The sequence below is a fragment of the Gobio gobio genome (assembly GCF_949357685.1).
Source record: "Gobio gobio genome assembly, chromosome: 21".
Lineage (NCBI taxonomy): Eukaryota > Metazoa > Chordata > Actinopteri > Cypriniformes > Gobionidae > Gobio > Gobio gobio.
The window spans coordinates 10,747,125-10,763,474 of NC_137117.1; the positions used below are offsets into that span (position 1 = coordinate 10,747,125).

At 39.2% G+C, this 16,350-nt stretch overlaps 1 protein-coding gene across 1 annotated transcript; it reads left to right on the top strand.

Annotated features, from left to right (window-relative positions):
- The first annotated feature begins 234 nt into the window (after positions 1 to 234).
- LOC307117465 (specifically androgen-regulated gene protein) lies at positions 235 to 13,485 on the top strand. The gene is made up of 4 exons (XM_079802320.1): positions 235 to 291; positions 7,872 to 8,053; positions 9,518 to 9,704; positions 9,783 to 13,485. The coding sequence occupies exons 2-4, from the start codon at positions 7,949 to 7,951 to the stop codon at positions 11,501 to 11,503; spliced, it is 2,013 nt and encodes a 670-aa protein (XP_079658446.1). The 5' UTR covers positions 235 to 291; positions 7,872 to 7,948; the 3' UTR covers positions 11,504 to 13,485.
- Positions 13,486 to 16,350: the final 2,865 nt, after the last annotated feature.

A 16,350-nucleotide genomic window follows, 5' to 3' on the forward strand; every position in this document is an offset into this window, starting at 1 on the left:
AACATGAAACGTGATGAGGTTATGTGACAATAATGCATGAGTATTATTGTGACATTCTATGTATTGTTTAACTTAATATTTTTAGATGATGTTTACATTCTAAACAGCAGTGTTTACTGTAAACGGTTGATGACAGTGTGTCTGAGGCGTTCAGCCAATCAGCGGCGGCTTTGCGTGTGACGCATGCTCAGATCAGCTCTGCGCTGTTGAAGATCCTCGCGCTCTGACTGCTTTACTTTAGAACAGCTGAGAGAATCTCGCAGGTGAGCGACTGCAATCCCTGACGGACAGGTAAGACTTCAACTGCCTTTTGATAGATTTTTGACGGCTTTTCAGACTCTTATAATGACAGCGTGTTGCACATGCCTTAATAATAAAATAAATAGGCTGAAAACTTAACTATGGCAGCGTAAAAGTACAGTAGGTGACAGATTAACAATGTGTCAATAGTAGTTTTTATGTCTACTATCATGTCAGTAGGAGTTTGTGTGACAGAATCCCCAAAAGCCCTGTTCACATACACTTTAAAGACGCTCAATGTATCTATTAGGCTTGTCATATGTATTTGTTAGTGAAATACATTTCATAATTAAATGTAGCTAGATTTTAATATTATGTTTAAAAAAGATCATGATTTGTTAATTTGGATTTTCTTGAAAACCAGCCTCTCTATTCATGATTTAGAAGTCATTTAATCTATATTTACCATTTCATGGCTGTACAATAAAGTAGCCTAAATCACAAACATAGCGCGTGTGTGTGTGTGTGTGTGTGTGTGTGTGTGTGTGTGTGTGTGTGTGTGTGTGTGTGTGTGTGCGCTGGGAAACATTGCATATTGTGTAAAATATTTGTGCAATGATTTCAGGATTATCATAAGCCTTTTTTACAAAAGCTCATTTGTTTAATTCATCTGATGAAGCTGAAAGCATGTTCCTTGTGGTTTTATTTAGGCTAGTGTTCAGTGCTTTTGACAGCTAAACAGCCGAGGGCTGATCATAAATCCCCCCATGGTGTAGTGTTGTTAAATGGGTGGTGTGTATGAATTATGGGCACAGTATATCTAAATATGCAAACAGAGAGGTCTGCTGCTTTCAATGTGTACTTTGCAGGTGGATTCGGACTATGTGTGTTTATTCTGGGTAAATGATTGGCTAGGACCGAAAGATAACTGGTCTTCAGGTCAAAGGCCAAATATTTCACTTTTTTTCTGGTTTTGAGCTTGTTTAACTTTGTATGATAGTGCAATTATGTATAAAATCAATTATGTATATTATACAGTTCAGCATGATTAGAATCAGAATCGATGCACATAAATTCTAAAAATGCTTATGCGCTCAATTGATAATTTTATTATATTTTATACAGGGCTCGACGTTAACGCTTGTCCGGGACAAGTGGATTTTTTTGAAGGGGCAAGTGAAAGAAAATTTGACTTGCCCGACCGGACAAGTAGCCTGATAAAACGTCATTAACAAAAAATAACTAGGGAATCACCAAAATGCAAGAATGATTCTGAATTCATTAGTGTAAGTGGCGATCGATAGTGGATAATAATATATTATATATAATGAACTGACAAATGTGCGCCGCTAACACAGAGAAACTCAGTTAACACACTGCAGTAAAAATGTAGAGTTTTTTTATATTTATAACATGATACAGTTGCAACGTCACATTACCAAGAGTGCTGTTTTCCTGAATAACATCACGACTGAAAATGACACTGATTTCATACGCCAGTTCCATAAACAATTATTAACATTAAGTCACTTACATTTTAGATGCAATATTGAGTGTTTATGTTCTATTTCAGCAGCGAAAATAGTTCCAAACAAAGATCACAGCAGAACACGTGTCAGCGCAACAGCGTGTTAGTGAATGATTCAGCGTTTGAATGAATCGGTTGAATCAAAGATTCAATGACCTATTCGTAAACGACTGCCTCATTCTTGAATGAATCAGCAGTTTGAATGAATCGACTCACTGGTCACCTGCCGCCACCTACTGGCGTTTTAGTTTCATATTTAAACATTCTTTCCAACTTTTCTTATTTGTATATTCAAAACATATTTAAAACAATCTCATAACATTATTTAATGCAGTTGTAATTTTTCAGTGTAAATTATTTTATTTAATTGGTAACAGCCCTATAGTGTCTTCTTCTAATTTAATTTATTGATCAAATGTAAGAATATAAAAGGAAAGCTGAAGCATAGCCTATATTTAATAAGATTAGGAAAAAAATGCCCTATATAAAAGGTAAAAATATCACAAATATGCAGATTTAAATATGTCAAAGCTGATTGAACACTGGTGAGAATATTGCTTCAGAATACATTTTATTTACAACACACACAAAAAAAGATTTTTTTTTCCGGACAAGCTATTTTTTTACTCGGACAAGTGAATGACAGATTTTCTTGTCAGAAGGACAAGCACATGAACAAGCTTAATGTCGAGCCCTGTTTTATACATTTTTATCCGATAAGAAGACACATTTACCGAATAAATCCCTCAATGCACAACATTCAACAAGAGAGGATGTGATTGGATGACTGGACTAACCAGCGGACCAATCGCATCGCAGCATCTTAAATGTTGGTTTGGTCTTTCTGAAATACCTGAGCCAAAGTCTGTCATTAAAATAGTTTGGTTTAATTCCCTCCCAGAAGCGTCTCACACAATTGCGTTCACAAACACAAGATACTGTAACATGGCAGTGTTTATTGCGTTTCATCTGCTGCTCTGAGATGCAAAAGTCACAGTTTCTTCCCCGATTGCAGAAACGATTTTTATCACAGATATTTTGCACCGTTTTCCCAGGAAGTGGTGATTTTGTTCTATCTTTTATGCGATATTCCAATTTTGCGCCTTTAGATGTAAACATAGCTATTGACCTTTAATCATGCTGAAATTGCAATTGGCTGTGAAACTTTCAATTAAATTTTAAACAAACACTGATGTTCTACTTTGACACTAATGTCCCTGTTCCTGCTCTCATACTATTTAAAGCCGCCACTCCCTCTAATAAGCATGAACATATTCATTTTATGAAAACAATAGTGTGTGTGGGCTTAAGGGCAAACCTGACGATACGCCGCAGAACCTGATTATGCTATTTGAAAGGATCATTGAGCTCAGTTGTCTCATTATATATCATTTCACTTAATTGCATTCTAGTCGAAGTCAAACATTCCTTAGCCCAAAAGGCAAGGTGATTTTGTTAATGCGTGAATAAATTCTGTGAACAGCTGGAATTTGCAGCAGTTCCAATCAGGCACAGTTGCATTCCTAGCTTTTCTAGGTGTCGGCCAAACCCATCACCTTCTCCAATTCTGTTGTTTCTCTCATGGAGTCACGGAGAAGGTGTGTGTGTTCTCGCAATTACCTCACCTCAGCGGCCTAAAGTATGCTGAACAACTTGAAAACTTTTGCGGTAACAATGGCTGGCATTCACACTTGTTCATGTTTCATGTTGCTGTCCTAGAGTCTCTCAGCAAGATAATTTCGAAAGGAAAGTAAAGAGAAATTAAATGTGGGCTCTGTTCCAAAAACCTAGGGATCTGTCTATCCATCCATTCACATACAGTAGAATGCATTCTTGCATCTGCGCCATTTCTTACGTCTACATGATACACACTACTGTTCATAATTTTGGGGTCAGTAAGAAATTAATACTTGCAAGGATGCATTAAACTGATCAAAAGTGACAGTAAAGACAGTTTATACATATTTCTGTTTCAAATAGTTTATATTCTTTAGAAAATCCTGAAATACAATTCATCACGGTTTCCACAAAAATGCTGAGCAGCACAACTGTTTTCAACACTGATAATAATCATAAATGTTTCTTGAGCATCAAATCCTCATATTAGAATGATTTCTGAAGGATAATGTGACACTGAAGACTGGAAAAATTATGCTGAAAATTCAGCTTTGATCACAGGAATAAATTACATTTTAACATATATTCAAATAGGAAGCAGCTATTTTAAATTGTAATAATATTTCACAATATTTGTTTTTACTGTATTTTTAATCAAAGAAATGCGGCCTTGGTGAGTGTGACTTTTTTGCAAAAACATTAAAAAATCTTACCAACCCCAAAATGTATGTCTTTGTAAACATGCAGGCAAATGTACAAAAAAAAACATGCATCATCCTGAAAAAGATTTTGACTTGAATGTTGAGAATTGTTTTCAATAGAATTGCCATTAGCATGTTGCTAAACTATCACTGCATGTTTAGTTTTTTTTGTGGAGAAAACAATCCCAGAATGCATTATGATTGGCTCAGTGAAATCTTTTTATCTTAGATATACTTAAAATTCATTCATTACTGAAAACATAAAAATGCCTAAACACACAAATATTATGTAAAGTGGTTTCAATATTCTAACTAATATATTATTTAATAACTATTTTCCCAATATGTGTGCTATTTATTATATTGTTATTTCAGTATTTAATGTAGTTTTAATTTTAAAAAGTTTAAATATACTGTATCTATTTTTTTTCCCAGTGAACCTACTCAGTTATTTCTGGGTGTTTCTTTCTCCACTGCCTTAGAATTTGTCAAAAAAGTATCTTAATTAAAATGCACCATCATTTAGCTGTCTACCTTTTGGAAAAACCTTTACTTCGGAGGTGCACCTTGATGATGCCTTAAAATGCTTCCTTCACAGGCAGCACACTTCTGTTTTTGTGGTGTATTAATGTCTCCCAAAGATGGAGACAGGAGCTTCGCTGCAGTTTAAACTTCTTCAGATTTCACCCTAGGTTTCATTGACTGTGCTAAAATCAAATTCTTTGAGTTTGAAGTGATAATATTTTTAACTGCCCGTCCACAACTGCAATATGGCCACATTGTGTTCTCTGGGCGTGGGCTTTCAGCTGTTTCATTCATTGTGGGTTTATTTTGATGTGCTCATCTGAACAGGTGTGTCAAACATGCTTATTCTTTCATGTGACAGTGAGTTTGTGTACAGGGTGGATGCAGTGTACCTCCAGGCATTTAGAGAACGTCTAGCCTTCTGTGCTTGGAGATTCATAATCGATTCACAGCCTGTGCAAATAATGCAAAACGTGCAAATCATTGTCAGCAGGTTTGCCAGGTCTGCGTAACAAAACTAGCCTAATGACCATATCCCAAATAGGCTTGCTACGATAGTCGGTGTTGCCGGTGTTACCGGTGTCCAGACTCAACACCGGTACATCACTTGCCCACCGTGGCACCGCCCACCGTCTTTGATTTTTTTATAGTAATAAAATAATTTAGTTCAGTTAGAGAACAGACAATACAAATAAAAACTGAACGTATCTGCTTAATAAAGCAGGATCCGACCGTGAGTCTCGGCAGCGGCAGGAGTCATTCATCAGATTTAAGAGTGAGGAGCTGACTGAGATGATCGCGGAAGATTTGGTTTCAAAGCGAAACGTAAAAGCGCCTATTTAAGGGAGTTTGTCATTTGTTTTGTTGTTGTGTTTTTCATTAAAAATAATAGGCCAATGAACCCACAATTCAAGCAACCTGCAGCCGAATTGGCGCTAATTCAAAACTGAAAGTAAAATGTGCACGGCCGCACAGAGCGTGCATTGTTTACTTTCGCCTTGCTCCGCAGTGCGAGCCTCCGCGCATTTTTTTGCCGCGCGCACCCTCGCGCTCGTGTGGGCGCGTTGAGTATAAACAAGGGGACGAACTGTTATTCATTCATGGCGTGCATCTCAATCATAGACTGATCAATGCTTGATCAGTGCCCTGACTACTGAACTAGGGAACTGATTGAGACGCACCCATGGCCTCACAGAGCGCGCATTTACAGACGAGCTGTCATTCACGGTGTGTGCGCACCGGCGCGTTTTCAGTTCAGAGCGGTCGTGTGCATGTTACTTTAGATTTAAAAGCCTCCGCCGGTGATACCGGTATTACCGGTGTTGTCACACATCAATTAACCGGTGGGAAAATTTCCTCACCGTCACATCCCTAATCCCAAATATCAAAATATGACTTTCCCATCACTGTTATGCAAATGAAAAACCACTGTAGTAATCATAAACACAGCCCAAAGTTAAACTGTACAGTATTTTTGGCATAAATGTATCTGCCATAATTTAGTCAAATTATACAGATGCAAATATGTACAAAATGCGTGTGTAATCCCTCCGGTTCTACTCACACCGCTCTGAGCAGGATTCGAACCGGCTTTCCGGCACGGAAAGCAGATGTGCTAACAAGGATGCTAAAGACCGCAGCCTTTATCATCAACTGCTAGTGCGCCTTTTTAGGCCAGGGGAGTGAGGTTTACTCACACAGTTCTTACTGGCTGGTCTCTGTTACACTCACGCCCCAAAAAATCTCTCCCATCCGGGTCACAGCACCAATACAACCCCTCTGATTCTAGCAGGATTCGAACCGCTGTTTCCGGCATGGGAGTAGGCACGCTAACAAGGACGTTAAAGACCGCAACCTCTAGCATCAGTCGCAAGCACTCCTCTTGAGGCCAAGGGAGCGAAATCTACTCACACAGCTCTTACTAGCTAGCCTCCATTACACTCACCCGCCTAAACCTCACTCCCAGCTGCGTCACCGCACCAATGTAACCCCTCTGGTTCTACTCGCACAGGTCTGAGGAGGATTGAAATGCCATTTCCAGTGTGGGAGGCAGGCATGCTAACAAGGACCTTAAAGACTGCATACTTTAGCATCAGTCGCTAGCGCGCCTCTTGAGGCCAAGGTAGTGAGGTTTACTCGCACAGCTCTTACTAGCTAGTCTGCGCTACACTCACCCCCCTAAACCTCACTCCAAACCGGGTCACGGCACCAATGTAACCCCTCTGGTTCTTCTCGCACTGCCCCAAGCAAGATTCAAAGCAGCATTTCCGGCATGGGTGGCGAGCACGCTAACAAGGACGCTAAAGACCGCAGCTTTTAGCATCAGTCGCTAGCACGCCTCTTGAGGCCAAGATAGTGAGGTTTACTCGCACAGCTCTTACTAGCTAGTCTGCGCTACACTCACCCCCCTAAACATCACTCCAAACCGGGTCACGGCACCAATATAACCCCTCTGGTTCTTCTCGCACTGCCCCAAGCAGGATTCAAAGCAGCATTTCCGGCATGGGTGGTGAGCACGCTACCAAGGACGCTAAAGACCGCAGCCTTTAGCATCAGTCGCTAGCACGCCTCTTGAGGCCAAGGTAGTGAGCTTTACTCGCACAGCTCTTACTAGCTAGCCTCCGTTACACATGACATGCCCTTATCCCCAAAACCATTAGCAAAACTATGTAAGATTAAATCAAATTCGACCCAGACCCTATGTTAAGAGTCTGTTTGTGAGTCTGTGACTTTTTAATTGTAGCAGTGTATATCACTATTCATATCTGTACAGTCTGACGCCAACAAGAGTTACATCAGTCATTTTTACCAAGATGATCCTGATAGGGACATTCCCTAACTGAAAAGTATGTGGCGGTAAAGTGATGTTATGAGATGGGGAATACCATTATACTGTGAACTAAACCATGGCACTGCACTGAAGAAACTTTGGTGTAGGATTTACTATAGCTAGTAAATTTCACAAATAATTACAAAGAAATGGCAAGTAACACATTGAATTAAACATGAAATTCTGAAGTAGAAAAACTGACGTGCTGCGTCTAACATTGTACACTGTATAGTAGGTACTACTTTTGGTTTGGAAAAAAAAGTTGAGTCTATATAGTAGGAATGTAATCCAGACATAGTACATCCTCCATGTTGTCTGAATGAGCCCTAACAATACTGTTTTCCACATACTAGTAGGGAATTTTTCATTTTATATCATTTTATTATTATTGCATTATCTGATTAATCTGATTTATCTATTTGTTTTATAGATTGGTCCTCTATTTTCCATCAATAAACAAAGCTCCATAAAGACCCACGTCGCTACCTGACTCGCACTTTTTGTGCGATGCCAAAAAGTGACACCGGGCCAAGGGGCGTTGCCATTGAATCTGTGTCTGGAATGGACAGTGCAGGAAGCTGTGATAGTGTGCTCAGCATCAACTCTGGATTTGTAAGTATCAAGACATTTTTTTATTTCCTAGAACATCTTAAATCAGTGGTTCTCAAACCTGTCCTGGCGACCCCTCATCACTGCACTTTTTGTATGTCTCCCTCATCAGACACACCCATTTCAAGTCTTGCAGTCTCTACTAATGAGATGATGAGTTAAATCAGGTGTGTTAGATGAGGGAGACATGCAAAATATGCACTGGTGGGGGGTCCCCAGGACAGGTTTGAGAACCACTGTCTTAAAGGGACAGTTCATCCAAAAATGACACTTACTGGCTCATTGATCCTTATACCACCTTCTAGGGTCATAGGGCTGGAGCCTATCCCAGTTTCTACTCACTGACTCACCATCATGTAATTCCAAACCTGCTTTTGCAGTAATTTTTTCCATGGAATGTTTGCATAGATCTTTTCCATACAATAGTGGCCATATCTGTTAAGCTCCATAAAGGACAACACAATAAAGCTACCATAAATGTATTCTATAGGGGCTTTCACACCAGGTAATTCTAGGAACTGAGTTATAGAAAATAACCACCGGGGTGGCTTTTAGGAAAAAGTACATTTTCCTAGTTGCGTTCACACCGCCACTAGAAACTCTGAAATGACGTAAGCCGCGCTGTTGTGACCTTTAGTTTGATGGCGTGGCGGACCTTTATTTTGACGGTGATGAGAACACCAGAGCTTGAGCACAGCGCTTTCACATTCTTAGTTCTTAAACTTATATTCTTCATTAGTTTATGATCTGTTTCACAGTCCTGTCTAATACATTACTAGATTGAACTGTTATACAAAGAAAGTGGACAGTGTATGAAAATGTGTATGAGAATTACATAATCATGTTTCACTTGGTCCCCTCAAAGTTGCATTGAATTTTCTCTTTAGCGTAAAGGTTGAGAGGTCCATCTATCACTGTTTTCCATGTACATAGAGTTAATTTCTAGAGTAAACCAATAGGTTATAATGTACGAGTGTAGACAGCTTTTTTTTAAAATGGCGGGTGCTGGTGTTTCGATTGCGTTCGGCCAATCAGCGTACGCTTACATCACTGGTAGTTCCTATTGTGCTGGGTTAGACCGTACTCTGAAGTAGGAGATAAATTAGTTCCGCCAAAAGAAGTTCCTAGATCTAAGAGTTCCAAAATCCGGGTACTTCCGCCAATAGTTTTAGGAACTATAAAAAGGTTCCTCCTATGACTGATTTGAGTATGATACAAGGGCGAGTACAATTAAAATTTTTGGGTGAACCATTCCTTTAACCAACATTGATTTTTGATTTTTAACATAAGGAACTCTCTGCTCTTTGTGATTGTCTCTGCTCTTTGTGAATCTTGGCATTTGAAAAGTAAATATTTTTCCCCTCGACACGGCTTTTTTTTCAAAGTCATTTATAATCATTTTTAATCAATTGAAGGCATCCTTGTTGAATAAAAGTATTAAAAAGCACACTTTTCTTTGTGCAATAGAGTGATGACAGTCTGGGGCACCTTTCTGCTGAGGAGAGAGCATGCCTCATGTTTCTAGAGGAGACCATTGAGTCTCTGGAGGTAGAGGAGGACAGCGGTTTATCTAACGACGAACCTGATGGCTTGTCTAATTGCCTGGAAGGAAAAACTGCTCTTCGCACATCCATCTACCAGAACAATACTGAGGGTGAGCATTAACACTAGAAATATCTGGAGAATATGGCCTGTTTTGATAATGGCTCATACAGTACATTTTCTCTTTCAGAGCTATCAGCCCGTGATCTTACAAACAAAGTGATCGGAAGAGATCGTAAACCTTCTCAGAAGTACATTGTGCCAACTCCATTACTCCTTGCCAGTGGGAATGCCAGGATAATCAGCAAACCAATGGAATCATCTCACGTAGAAGCACCTGTGGCATTAATTGATGCACCTGATGGGTTCAGATCAAGCCCTGACCATCAACAACGCCGACGGACAATTTCTGCAAAAGCTTTTTTGGAAGAAGCAACTACTAAACCAAGAATTGGACAATCAAGTGATGTAGTGGACTTGCCACCTTCTTTCATACCTGAACCTCCAGCTAGAACAAGTTTGCCTAGTGACTCTAAAGCCAAAGATGGCATTCATAAGAGTTTGGATGTGAAGTCTCAGCCGAAGCAGGAGAAGGTTTCCTCCGAGGTGCCGCTGCAATTCATTCCTCCACCCTCAGACTTCATGGATGATTCAATGAAGAAGATGAGCCTCGCTTATTCACCACTACCTCCACCTGCTTGCGATGAGCCACCAGAATGGATTCCTGAACCCCCCAAAATGGAGCCGCATGTTTCTGGTGGATCCATAAAGCCAAATGAAGTGACCAAATCAAGGAGTGTAGGCCCAGAAACGTCAAGAGGGCCATTAACCCACAATGAGATCGAAAACCTAAACAAGAAGGCCTCCATGAAGAAAGCACCTCACTTGACACCATTAACAATTGCGCATCATTCTGTGGTGGACAAACTGATGACACCTTCGCCATCTTCAGAACATGTTCCTGCTGTGCCAAAAGAGTACAGCGACCCCAAAACCCCACCAGCTGTGGCGCCCAAGCCCAAGAAACTCCCATCTAATATTATCTTCAAAAGCCACAAAGACACCGGGAGCTCGCATCCGTTACTTCTGCAGAGTGAGCGCACTCAGATGGATCCTCAGAAGGTCCGAATGGAGGCTTTGAAAAAATTAGGCTTGGTGAAGAAAGAAGAGGTTGAAACAGTCTCTCCCTGTCAATCGCCAAAGTCATCAGAAAGTCCCGCACAAGGGGACATGCAACTACGTGCAGACACTCTTAAGCACCAAGACGCAAAACGCAGGGAAGCTTCTTTGACGAGGCAACCAGTAAGGTCCTACGAGATCAAATCGGCATCACTGGAGCGCACAAAAACTGGAACGGTCATTGAACCTGCGCCACAGATGAAAAATCCAGACAGGACCCATGTTGAGTTGTCGCCAGGTCAGTTACGAAAGACTCAAGCTCGATCTCCTTCTGTATCTAGACTATCTGAAAGTCCCGTACCAGCGGACATGCAACTACGTGCAGACACTTTAAAGCGCCAAGACACAAAAAGCAGGGAAGGTTCTTTGAAGATGCAACCAGTAAGGTCCTACGAGATCAAATCGGCTTCCCTGGAGCGCTCAGGAACTGGAACGGTCATTGAACCTGCGCCACAGATGAAAAACCCAGACAGGAACCATGTTGGGTTATCGCCAGGTCAGTTACAAAAGACTCAAGCTCGATCTCCTTCTATAGGGAGCGCAAAGGACTTTGGTATTGACCATCAGGCTGATGATTCAACCAAATCGCTCCACGCTGCTGCGGGTCAGCCAGGCAACGATGCCCAAATGTTGCCCCGCTCCAATGGAATAAGCGTGATGATCTCCCCAAATGGACAAAATGGCGAGAATCGGCGGGAAGCCTTGAAGAAACTGGGATTACTGCGGGACTAATGGATGGTGCTAATGGCCTTTCTCTGGGAACTTATTTCTCAATTCATTCTGGGTATTTGGACTGTTAGCATTGAAAGGAAGAATGCTGAAAATGTCTCGCATGAAATGGACTTCGATATAATTTGTGATGCCTTTATTTTCGGCTTGGTGGTCGACTTGCATCCTTAACTACCTGCTTATGTAATTAACAAAGTTTAATATATGCACTTTCTTCTGAATTGTTTTGTTAAGGCTACGTCCACATGAATCTGGGTACATTTGAAAACGGCGTTTCCGTTTCAAAACACTGTCCATCCATTGAAGAGTTGATCGTCCACTCTGAAACATCTGAAAACACAGGAATGAAGACTGTACAACTTAACATGTATCTTATCTTGCGACCTGCTTTCATGGTGTTATCTCTTAAGTGCGTTACAACTAAATGTGTCATAGCTTTCAAATGCCTAAATTTTCAAAGGCCATACTAAAACTCGAAAATGCCATTTTCAAATGTATCCTCTTGGGATTTTTTTTTTTAAAGATCAGTTTTTGCTGGACAAAAACATTGTTTCAGTGTGGGCCAAAACTTAGAGATGCCTAAAATTGATCAATCTCGTTAACCTGATTAATATGGATGTAGCTTAAAAAATAGGAAATGTAAATACATTTTATTTTAGCATAGAATTAAGATAATTATGGTTTCCATATCACTTTCACTTGTATTATGTAAAATGTGAATGTAGTTTGCAGTATTTTCCTCCTAAAGAATTGAAACATTGCATTCCCACAAGACGAATATTCAATTATTCTATATTCTGATTATTTGTTTTCCAGTGGCTCAAATCTAATCGTTGGTGTATATATTTATTTGTTTAAAAAGTGCTATTATTAAGTTGTTCTTGTAAAAGAACATGCTCTTCATACATTACATTCATAATAATTCAGGGGATTCCTGTTAAATAAAGATTTGGATTACACTAAAGACATCTACATTTTTGGAGGAGTTACGTAAAATCTGTAAATATGATTCATATTAAACTTCGCGAAACGAGTCGGAGTGATTGTCCTCGTCTCTGACGCACAAATTCCTATCCATGTTTTCTTGTCAACAGAGTCTTGCTGAGGTGAGGTAACATTCTGTGAGTTCCTTTCGTAACATCAGCTGCTACGAGGCAGGAACTCGTCAAACCTGATCCGGTTTTGTGATCTGGGGTTAATGACCTGCTTTTCATTGTTATCAACCATTTGAGCCTTCAGTGCAATGGGCTGATCAAGTTTTCCGCTCATTTACGTGCTTTGTCAAGCGTAAGAATATCATTTGTCATTTGAACAGGTGCAGGAGTTTGTATGCCGTTTATTTTACAAAATATAATAGGACAGTAGACAAATAAGACGGAACGATACAATTCTCTGCAGTACAATACGACGGATGAAAAGACTTAAAACACTGAGGAACAAATGACAAAAAAAATATTATATATGTTATTATGACAATGACACCAAATGAAATGCCTTTGAGAGTGAAAACAAGACTATAGAGCTAGCCTACTGCAATTTCTTGAACCTGTGATGCCCTCTAGTGGAAATGTTAATGAAACGATCCATGTGAACAAAAAGTATTATTCAATTTGTTTAGGCTAATTCAATTAACTAAAGGTCTTGAATTTTTTGGAAACGTACATTTATCAAATATTTTTGTTGTTGTTGTTGTTTGTTGTTGAGAATCATAGATCCCAATTGTGATCTTAAATGTCAAAATTATGGCTCACCAGAAATATTTTGTGGATGCAACAGTGCACTGACTTTTTGATCATGCCCCTTTATTTCAAATATTTTATGATGTGTATGCTTTTTTTTTATTTTGTAAAGAAGATAATTTTTTTTCAGGTTTAGAAGACTTTATGTTTGTGTTTTTGTGGTTAGTAAAACAACCTTTGAATATCTGTGGTAATATGAATGCATTGATAAATCACTACTTATAATCATACCACAGATGAGGCTACATAACCGTCACATTTATTGTGCTTGGCAAAATTTCCAATCGGAATCCACGCGAACGGGAGTTTCCCTCGAGGTCAATATCAGATTTCGCTCATTTGCAATGCTGGCCAACAGAAAAGTTAATGTTTTGAAAGTGAGTTCTGAGTGAGTTGTGTTTTATACATCGCAATGATTTTTTGCCTGTTTAATTCCAATGAAATATCACTAATGTGACCGAACCTATAAAGATAGTTATTTTTAGCTTTCTGTCGTGACATTGCTTGCTCTTAAGTAATGTTTTATTAACAGATTTTGGGAGGAGCACGTTCAGATAATTAAACCTAATTAAACACAAGTGGAGCATGTTCAGATAATTAAACCTAATTAAACATGAGTGGTGCACATTAAATTCATAAATTTAATTGGTTTGGGTCAAAATTCCTCCCCCGGACCCGCATGCCAAATACGCATAATCTTTAGAGAGTTTAGAGTAATTCTACTCTATTTAATTTGATGTAAGTGTGAATTAATTGAACAAATTATTGGAGATTATAATTGTTTTGGTGTTGACTAAATTCCACGACACAAGTACTTTACGTTTATTCAACCAAACTTTATTTGTACTTGCTCTTGCTGTGCAAACTTTGATTTTGTGGAAAAGTTTTTATTTTATTTTATTTAAGTTAACAAAGCATCCTGTAACAAATCCTTCCCTCGCGGGTCAAAATGACCCGAAGCCCTAAAATTATACTTTTTTTCTTATATCATTTAATTTTTATAATATTTTTTTCTATTTTTTAACGCATTTTTTTGTTAATTTTATTTTGTTTACCTTTAAATTACTAGATTTGATCAATAAATAATATAATTTAAGCAAATTCTTAACATTCTTTCAACTTAAATTTAAAATAACTGTCCAATACATGCAATAATCAGCTCAAATCAGCTCAAAATATCTCACATGGGGTCAATTTGGCTGTCTCTGACGATCTCTTGTGGGAAAAAATATATATAACATGATATTTCATGACTCTTGCCACTACATGGCCTTATAGATCTATATGGAGCAAATGAGCTGTTCCGCTGGGTCCTAAAGTCAGCTCTCGAGTGTATCTATATGTAAAAATCTTTTTTAGCATTTTTAGTTTTAATTTTGAGCATTTTTTTAAAGGTCTTTCTACGTATATCCACCCATTCCATTCATTCTTGAGGGGGTTGAATTGACCCGCGAGGGAAGGACTTGCTACTTTTTTTATTTCAACCACATAAAATCCTTGAACAACAGTAAAGCCGGGTGCACACTGTGCGATTTTGGCCACGATTTGGCCGTCTGAGACAAATTTTGAAATCCTAAAAGATTTCTCTGATCCTAGGCTAAAATCTGAAGTCTTTCATGTGCACCGACAACCGATTAATGACCGTTGCGATCAAATTTTACCTCGGACAAAATTCTGGCAGTGTCAGTGTGACTTCTCCTCGGACGACCGTCAAATCAAGAACCAATAGGAGCGCAAACCCTGATGACGCATCGTCTGTTTTTTTTTTCTTCTTTTCTTTATCAAGACAAGACATTATCAAAATGAATGCCACTGCTTGTTTTTGTTGTTTGCTGAACGCTACCATTGTGTCTGTGAATGCAGCTCACCGTTACCGAACGTGTCACGGATTGATGACGTAAAACTCAGTCCGTACGAGTCTCTTGCTTGCGTCCGTTTTTCGCGCCTGACTGTCGTACAGTCTGACATAATGACAACTGAGATCCTACAGTGTGACATGTATTACATCGGGGATCATGTTTGTACAGTCTGACAAGCAACATTCACAGAGGATTTTGAAAAATCGCACAACAGGACCCTTAAGATATAAATGGCTGAATTCGAAATGGCATGCTAGCATATTATTATTATATCTGCCTTTAAAAAATGGCAGTGCTTCATTTAAAATTTGCATACTGTGCATAGTATACATACTACAGCGATAGAATAGAATGCTAGTATGATTTTCCGAACATAATCATTCTGAAAATCCGAATAACAACCCTGACAGTGGCGTCAACACTGACCAGGTGGACCCTGCAGAGAATGTAACCTAGCGCTGCTGTATCCTGGTGGGCTGGTTCATGAACAACCATCATTGTGCCCTTGAGCGAGACACCTCAGGTTACTCCAGAAGAATTGTCCTTGTAAAACTGTAAGTCACTCTGGATAAAAGCCTCAGCTAAATGAGTAAGTAGTAATTAAATATCCACAGGAGGTCCAGATGGTCGGTTTCTAGGGGTCAGAGCTGTTTCCAGCCTCTTTAATGATAAATGAAGGGAGAGCAACATGTCTTTTTTGGGTTGTTAAACAGAAGCGCCGATGCAAACTGTCCTGCTAACTCAGAAAGCTATTTCAATGCCATTCATTTTAATTCAAGGGAAATGTCCGTTGAAATGCTTTATCTGAGTAGCTGTTTGTGACATTTTATTCATTTAAAGAGGACTTTTGCCCCTTTTCAAAGTCTTGATTTTGTTTTTGGTCTCTACTAGAATTAGTTTTAATGCTTCAATATTCAAAAACATAGTATTTTTCACATATTCTCCATTGTTGTAGCTCGTCTCTTCCCAGTCTGTCAGTACTGCTCTGTATTAATTCGTGTCTCTATGAAGCCCCTCCTTCTGAAAAGCACAATGTACTCTGATTGGTCGAGTGGACTGGTGTGTTGTGATTGGTCAGGTTCCTGCCTCAACCAGGCCCCTCCCCTTTATTTAGGTATACCTTGGGCGGTAATTATTTAAATTAGGAATATTGTGACGTGTGAAGAAAACTTAAGACTACAATTGAGGCGTTTCAGGGATTTCAGAAACACTGACACTGATATGCACACTCAGAAAAAAAGATACAGTGGAG